Source organism: Morone saxatilis, unplaced genomic scaffold (genome assembly GCF_004916995.1).
Source record: "Morone saxatilis isolate NCDOM2014 unplaced genomic scaffold, NCSU_SB_2.0 Contig1, whole genome shotgun sequence".
Lineage (NCBI taxonomy): Eukaryota > Metazoa > Chordata > Actinopteri > Moronidae > Morone > Morone saxatilis.
The window spans coordinates 5,519,007-5,527,879 of NW_023339651.1; the positions used below are offsets into that span (position 1 = coordinate 5,519,007).

General features: G+C 48.5%; 1 protein-coding gene across 1 annotated transcript; it reads left to right on the plus strand.

Moving 5' to 3' along the window:
• Positions 1-3,034: 3,034 nt before the first annotated feature.
• LOC118332359 lies at positions 3,035-7,597 on the plus strand (the record flags this gene model as incomplete). The annotated part of the gene is given in 2 exon segments (XM_035667602.1): positions 3,035-4,026; positions 6,882-7,597. Coding segments are annotated over 2 exon segments (1,511 nt in total), but the record flags the coding sequence as incomplete, so codon positions are not given.
• Between the last annotated feature and the right edge of the window lie 1,276 nt (positions 7,598-8,873).

Here is an 8,873-nt window from a genome sequence, read left to right on the forward strand (position 1 = left end):
ATCTCAGGACAACTTTTCAAATAAAGCAGGTCTAAGACCGGAACTCCTTATAAACATTTACAGAGACCAACAGTACCACCATGAGCAAAGCACTTGGCCGACCGGGGGCAATGAAAAAACTGCTTTTAACGGGCAGAAACCTCGGACAGACCCTTCGGCTCTAGGTGGGTGGTGCATCTGCTTGACCAGTTGGGGGGAGAAGGGAGAAGGGAGAGAGAGAGACAGAGGGAGAACAGACAGACAGACAGACAGCAAAACAACAGTAGCAACCAACTACACTAAATACACTAAAAACATGAAGAAAGATGACTGACGACTACGACAGCCAGCAACGATGGGGGACAGCAAGCAGCGACAACAGCCAAAACCCAACAGTAACTGTAGCAATAATAATACTTATATAGTAAACTAATTAAAATAAAAAATAATATCAAGTGGATTTAAATTAAAGCAATGTTGGTCAAGCAGGACCATTGCAGGAGCTCCACAAGATCCATGAGAACCTGCAAGACGAGAAAGCACAAGAACTTCCCGGGGAAGAAGTGAAGTTATAACATCATTCAATGATAAAGGAGGAGATCTGGATCTGGTTCAGTACTGGCTCGCCATCCCCTTTCCAAAAGAATCCAAAATCCAAATCTAAGGGTATCTCCAGGGAATCTCAAAATCTAGTCTGTATAATATATATATATATATATATAAGGCTATTACTATACTGAGTCATGAAATCCCAGTCCACCATGGCCATGATAAATGAAATCACATCAAAATTTACAAAATACTACATGAATTATGATTACTATGATTAAACACTTTAACCATCACATTAACATGGGACCCTTTAAATCATAAAATTAACATTTGACCCTTTAAATTGAAATGAACACATTACATTAACATTACACAAAAACAACATTACATTATAACATTTTTAAATTATGAAATAAACACATTGTCTCTTTAAATTATGAACTGAGTACAGCACATCAGGTATTTTACACACCTCCTACTCTCTTACAAGGTTATAGTTTAAATGCACATATCCAGTAGTCTTTTTAAACACTACATATTATTATTAGCACTAGCAGTGCATAACTTGGCAGCCACGCTTCCAGTGTAAACAGTTAACACTAACAAAAGTGCAAAAGTAATCTTATACACCATCAAAGTAAAAGACTGCTACAACTCATATCTTCTAGCAGAGATATACTGCTTCAACTCTCAGTAATATTGCTTTAACACTCTCAAAATCGAAGCAGTAGATACAATGTCAAGTTAACATATCAGCAATAAGAAAAGAAAAACTCGCTGCGGCGCCATGCGTTGGCCTACAGCACTGGCTACTATAGTTAGAGATAAACTATCTACTGGGTTACATCATCATGGTTTTGAAATAGTCTATCGGCACTTGTGATGCTTTAATATCTGCAGGTCGCTGTTTAATGATAAATCCATGGCACTATGGTGGTAAAATAGAACACCTCATTGCAATCTGCATTTCTCTCTGTTCCACCCTTGGAGCCTTTAGGTTATCTATACATCCATCAGCACTTTTAAGGGCCTACTACAGGTGCTCACCCCCTCTGCAATGAGACATCGGCTCTGTGCCTGCTGATTCTCTTCAATCTACAGTTACAATTGGCACACTTCATTTACTCAGTAACACCATTAACTTACTTGTGAAAACTGACAATTAATTTATGACTCTCTACTTTGACTTCTCACAGTTACAGCCTAAATATGATTCCAGATGTCATTAATAGGGGGTTTCAGAGAGTGCGAGCACCAACAGGATGGACTCATATGCAGTGATACAGCTGTGGAGTTGCTTTTACTGGAAAACTTTATGTGTCAGAGGTTGAAACTGAATCACTGGAGACTTGAGAAAAGTTCCAATTGTTAGTTGTCAGTGAAAACTGCTATGCTCTCTGGGTGGTTTCAGGATTGCTGGTCTCATCTTACTGGTATATGCATGATGGGACTCTTTTCACACACACACACACACACGGCTGTCTCTAGAAGCATTGTATTATTGATAGAGAAGCAGTCGGAGGGCGATGTTTTGCACCGCGGCTGAATAAATCAACACCATGAATAAATCACCAAATCAAACCATATTTACAACCAGGGAGAGGCCATCAACCTTATCCTGCATCACTCACGCTGTCTCGCTCTCTCTTCCTCTTCTTTTCTTTTTAATTACCTCTCGCAGCTCACAGTCTCTTTGTCTTTTTTTTCTACCAATTATTTCTCCGTTTCGTTTTTCTGTATTCTTTATTCAGTTTAGTTTATGATATTGCCTGAGTTTACTTGAGGCAATGTTATCAACTTTGGCATGTTACTTAATTTGAGTTCTACTAAAAATCAAACCTGTGCTGAACGTTGCTTAAATAATTATTCCAATAAATATATAATGTGTATGTTTGACATAAAAATATTTTATCTGTGTAGTATTGCTTTATTATGCCATTTGCAAACCTATTACTATTTTTATTTACAATTGGTTACATGCATTTCTCTATACTGAGTTCACTGTTTCATGTTACCGATATGCAGCTTAGCATAGCAGTTACAGTATGTTACTAACGCATTCAACCACATTTCATTAACATCTCAGGATCAGCTCTTGTACCAGAGCACTGGCAACATTTGTCTGCACAATCACCTTGTGGGGGTGGGCGTGGTTTGCGCTCCAGCTGCAGGAGAGAGGTGTGGGGAAGCTTGGGAGGAGCGGCACCAGGTGAGTTGATCACCTCACCTGCTGATAATTAATTAAAGACTCTTCCCTATATTTGGAGTAGTGTGCTGGACCGGAAGAGACGCCACGAGGAGTATCCCGTGACCAAAGCCAGAGCTAGAACTGCCAACTATTGAGATTGTGAGCAACGCTCGGAATAAAAGTGTTGTGTGTCAAACGTCGTGTGCTTATTTGTGTGCTGAGGAAACCGTCTGTAAGCGCGCTTGCTAACTGGCGCCCAACGTGGGGCCAGCACACAAATGTCCGAACCACAGCAGCCTCCGCAGCCGCCTTTGGAGCAGCAGCCTATGGAGCAGCAGCCTTCACAGCTGGTCTCACTGCTGGGGGAGATGCTGGGGCAGATCACGGCAGTACACACCCAGCAGACTGCCACTAATAGGCGGCATCTGGAGGCACTCCAGAACCAGGCGGGGAAGCAGAACCAGCTGCTGGAAGGACTGCTGGCCCGGTCGGGGGCACAGTCACCATCTTCTCCACCCTCCTCCTTCTCCGGCATCACCATGCACCGGATGACAGCTGCGGATGACCCCCAAACCTTCCTCGAAATGTTCGAGGCAACGGCGGAGGCGTGTGGCTGGCCGGCGGCGGAGTGGGCCGTGCGCCTGCTTCCACTGCTGTCAGGAGAGTCCCAGACTGCAGCGCTCGGCCTGCCAGCTTCTTCTCGGGGGGAGTTTCGAAACATCAAAAGAGCCATCCTGGACAGGATGGGTTTTTCCCCTGAGGATCACCGCCGCCGGTTCCGGTCCGCCGCCCTGGGACCCTCCGACCGTCCTTTTGTCTATGCGCAGCAGCTGAAGGACGCTGCCACCAGGTGGCTGCAGCCGGGGGGATCCGCCGGTGAGAGGCAGATGCTGGAGCAGGTGGTGTTGGAACAGTTTGTGGAGGGGCTCCCGACCGGGACTGCGGAGTGGGTGCGGTGCCACCGACCGGCGGATTTGGAGGCCGCCGTCACCCTCGCCGAGGATCACCTGGCCGTCCACGATGGGGACCGGGCTCCGGAGAGGCGGCCCTCTGCACCCACCCGACCCGTGCCGGCGCCTCGCAGAAGACCCCCACCCCCACTTACCCCCCGTCTGGGAACTTTTGCCCGGCCTCCCCCTCTGCCGCGCATTAACCAGCCCTCTGCTCTCTCTCCTTCCCAGGGTCCAGCCACTACGGGTGCCGCTCTCGACCCACAGAGGGTTCCTCGGACGTCAGGGCAGGAGTGTTGGCGGTGCGGGCAGCCCGGACATTTCCGCAGGGAGTGCCCTCTCATGGAGGTCGGACAGGTGATCCGGGTTGCTGGCCCACCAACACCCTCCCCCGGTCCAGGAGGGACATACAGCGTCCCGGTAAGGATTCAAGGGGGTATACGTCAGGCAATGGTGGATTCGGGCTGCACGCAATCTATAATCCATCAGAACCTGGTTCGACCCGGGGCTTTGGTAGAGGCATCGTGGGTGGATGTTAGATGTGTACATGGGGATATTCACAGATACCTGGTTGTGCCCGTGGAAATTAGATATAAGGGTAAAAAGCATACTGTTAAGGCTGCGGTTAGTTCCCGCCTGACGCACCCCCTGATTTTGGGCACGGATTGGCCTGGGTTTAATCGATTAGTGGGGCAGTGTGCGGGGGTGCGTTCACGACCGGTAGGGACATGGGATATGTGCGCTGTGCTCAGTGGTGACGCGAGGTTGTCCGACACTGCAGGGGGGGAGGGGGAACCTGTGGTGTCTCCGCCAGAGGCCCCACAGGTTCCCATGTTGCACTCCACGGAAGATTTTCCACTCGAGCAGTCTCGTGACAATACTCTACGCTTTGCCTTTGACCAAGTGATAAAAATTGATGGTCAGTTGGTGCACCCTGACGCAGTGCAGACATATCCGCATTTCGCATTGGTTAGGGACAGGTTATACAGAGTGAGTCGTGACACTGAGTCAGCAGAGGAAATCACCCAGTTGTTGGTACCGGACAGCCGCCGGGAAACAGTTTTCCAGGCGGCTCATTATAACCCAATGGCGGGGCATATGGGGTATGAGAAAACACTTAACCGAATAATGGCCCGATTCTATTGGCCTGGCATTAGGGCAGATGTACGCCGCTGGTGTGCGTCTTGCCCTGAATGTCAGTTGGTTAACCAACCGGCCATCCCGAGAGCGCCTTTGCGCCCATTACCACTCATGGAGGTTCCATTTGAGCGTATTGGCATGGACCTCATCGGGCCATTTCACCGGAGCGCACGTGGATATCGTTTTGTATTAGTCCTAGTGGATTATGCAACCCGATATCCGGAAGCAGTGCCTCTGCGCACAATCTCTGCAAAGAGTGTGGCACAGGCACTGTTCCAGGTCATCTCCCGAGTTGGGATCCCAAAAGAGATTCTAACTGACCAGGGCACCTCGTTTATGTCACGCACACTCCGGGAACTTTATGGGTTATTGGGCATCAGGTCAATTCGGACTAGTGTGTACCACCCTCAGACCGACGGCCTTGTCGAGCGTCTGAACAAAACCCTGAAGTCCATGATCCGTAAGTTTGTGCACGATGACAGCCGTAATTGGGATAGGTGGCTAGATCCTCTGTTGTTTGCAGTGCGTGAGGTGCCCCAGGCCTCAACGGGATTTTCTCCCTTTGAACTGCTGTTTGGCAGGACACCACGGGGGGTTCTGACCTTTTAAAGAAAACTGGGAGGAAGGTCCGAGCCCAAGTAAAAATGAGGTTCAGTACGTCCTGGACCTGAGAGCAAAACTCCACACATTGGTCACGGGAGAATTTGCTCCGGGCCCAGGAGCGTCAACAGCGCCTGTACAACAGAGGAACTAGACTCAGACAATTTGCACCGGGAGATAAAGTACTTGTATTACTCCCTTCGTCCAGCTCTAAATTACTCGCCAAGTGGCAAGGGCCCTTTGTGGTCACACGGCGAGTGGGTGATGTCGATTATGAGGTTGCGCGTTCTGACAGGGGAGGAGCAACACAGATTTACCACCTCAATCTCCTCAAAGCATGGAGAGAGGCGGAGCCTGTTTCTCTGGTGACCACGGTGAAAGAGGGAGACGAGTTGGGGCCAGAGGTACCAAATTCCACCAATCCTGCCTCACTCCATTGTGATGACCATCTCACACCGTCCCAGAGAGCAGACATTGCCGCGTTGCAACAGCGTTTTGCTGATGTGTTCTCTCCCCTGCCAGGGCGCACAAATCTCATACAGCATCATGTTGAGACTCACCCGGGCGTGACAGTGCGTTCACGGCCCTATCGGTTACCTGAACACAAAAGAAAGGTGGTTCAGAAGGAATTGAAGGCCATGCTGGAGATGGGGGTAATAGAAGAGTCCAACAGTGCCTGGTGTAGCCCCATCGTTCTGGTACTTAAGAAGGATGGGTCTATTCGGTTCTGTGTGGACTATCGCAAGGTGAATGACGTGTCACGGTTCGATGCTTATCCGATGCCTCGGGTCGACGAGCTCCTGGATCGGTTAGGCACTGCTCGTTTTTTCACGACACTGGATTTAACCAAGGGCTATTGGCAGATTCCCTTGTCTCCAGAGTCTAAGGAAAAAACGGCCTTCTCCACTCCGTACGGTTTGTACCAGTTTGTCACACTTCCCTTCGGGTTGTTTGGTGCCCCGGCCACTTTCCAGCGTCTCATGGACCGGGTCCTGCGTCCGCACTCTGCGTATGCTGCCGCCTACTTGGATGACGTTATCATCCATAGTAACAGCTGGCGGGAGCATATGCAGAGTGTGGCAGCGGTGCTCGAGTCACTGAGGCAGGCGGGGCTCACGGCCAACCCGAAGAAGTGTGCGGTTGGACGGAGGGAGGTACGGTATCTGGGGTACCACTTGGGCAGTGGGCAGGTGCGTCCTCAAGTAGACAAGACAGCAGCAATTGCAGCCAGCCCACGGCCCAAGACCAAAAAGGAGGTGAGACGGTTCTTGGGGCTGGCGGGCTATTACCGGCGGTTCATTCCACACTTTGCAGACTTGACCAGCCCCCTGACCGACCTCACTCGAAAGGGTGCCTCAGATCCGGTCCAGTGGACGGAGCAGTGTCAGCTGGCGTTCGAGAAGGTAAAACAAACCCTCTGTGGGAAGCCTCTCCTTCACACACCTAACTTCTCTCTCCCTTTTATCCTGCAGACTGATGCTTCGAACAGGGGGCTGGGGGCCGTTCTGTCCCAGCAGGTGCAGGGTGTCGACCGCCCGGTGTTATACATCAGCCGGAAGCTGTCGGAGAGGGAGTCTCGGTACAGCACAATCGAGAAGGAGTGCTTGGCTATCCGGTGGGCGGTCGAGGCTCTGCGTTACTACCTGCTGGGGCGCTCATTCACCCTCTGTTCGGACCATGCCCCCCTCCAGTGGCTCCACCGCATGAAAGATGCCAACGCCCGGATCACCCGGTGGTATCTGGCCTTACAGCCATTTAAGTTCAGGGTGATCCATAGGCCGGGGGCGCAGATGGCCGTGGCCGACTTTCTCTCCCGTTCCTTTGGGGAGGGGGGGGGGAGTGGGTTAGGCCGGATGGCTCCCCGGCCTAAGTCGGGCGGTGGGGGTATGTGGGGGTGGGCGTGGTTTGCGCTCAGCTGCAGGAGAGAGGTGTGGGGAAGGCTTGGGAGAGCGGCACCAGGGGAGTTGATCACCTCACCTGCTGATAATTAACTAAGGACTCTTCCCTTATTGGCAGTAGTGTGCTGGACCCGAGGAGAGACGCCACGAGGAGTATCCCGTGACCAAACGCCAGAGCATAGACTGCCAACTGTTGTGGATTGTGAGCGACGCTCAGAATAAAAGTGTTGTGTGGCAAACGTTGGTGTGACTATTTGTGTGCTGAGGCAACCCCGTCTGTAGCGCGACCTGCTACAACAGCTACTCTGGCTCTATAGTAGGCAGAATATATACAACTAAAAACACACAATGCAGCAGTCTGCAGGAAATGAACTGGGTTTAAAGCATCCATGTATCCACTTTTACTTGTGTTTGAGAAGAGAAGGAGAGGAGAAAGAGAAAAGAATAAGAGTAGAATAAAGATTAGAACAGATAATTGGATAGATAATGGGATAGATAATTGGACAGAGACAGATAGATAAACTGTTCTTTGCAAACAACAATCAGAAGACCACTCACCTGGTAGACCGCACCCTGTGTAGGCTGGGTTTGATTCTTGGCCTTTACTGCGTGTTGTCCCTCCTTTCAGTCCCCCGTTTCCTGTCTATCTTCATCTGTCCTATCGAATTAAGGCATAAAAAGACCAAAAAAAACAAGAAGACACTTGAATACAACCTAATTTGGCTGCTTATCTTCTTTCTCTATAGACAGGACTGTTGCTTTAACCAGTCTGACCTTGGGCTGCTGGTTAAAACTGCAGCACTAACACAACCTGCTGAGAGAATACAAGCCTTTTTTTTAAAAAGAGCTGAAAAGCATTTTATTACAAGAAGAAGTGTTTGCCTCCCTTGAAATCATTTATTTTTCTAACAAGATCAAGTTTCTGTTCTGAAGAGGTTTTATTGTACTTTATTGTAGTACTGTTTTTTATTATCTGTCTATCTATCCTCCTTCTACTTCTTTTTTTACTTTACATTTTATTCATACAGCATTCATTCTGTTTCTTATTGTTTACTTCTATTGCAATGTCTACTCAGGGCTAATAAAACCACTGAGGTCATGTTCTCTGTCTTCTGGGACTTTGGTGGATTTACTGACCTGAGCAGGAGTTTATTATCTACAACTACAAAGATATTACAAATTATGTTTTTTTGTTTGTTATTAATCTGTTTGTGCTGTCAAAGGAAAATCTATTTTTAACCATTAATGATTTAGTTTTTCACCAAAATTATGTTTCTTTCAGTGTGGAGAAACAGCATTTAGACCCTCATGTAGGGAAGTACAGGATTAATTTTCTTATGAAATGCTGCATAGTTTTACCCCTTCTGATCTAAAAAAAAAAAAAAGAACCCAACTAATTGACATATGCAATGGGTGACAAGGCATCACCTGCAGACAATGCTTAACTTTGAGGGGTCATAAGGCAAAAAGGTTGGGGACTTTATGTAGGTAGATGTAAGTGAACAGTTAAATAATTAAATATGAACAACATGACCAGGTGGTTGGTGGCTGTTCAGACATTTTCTA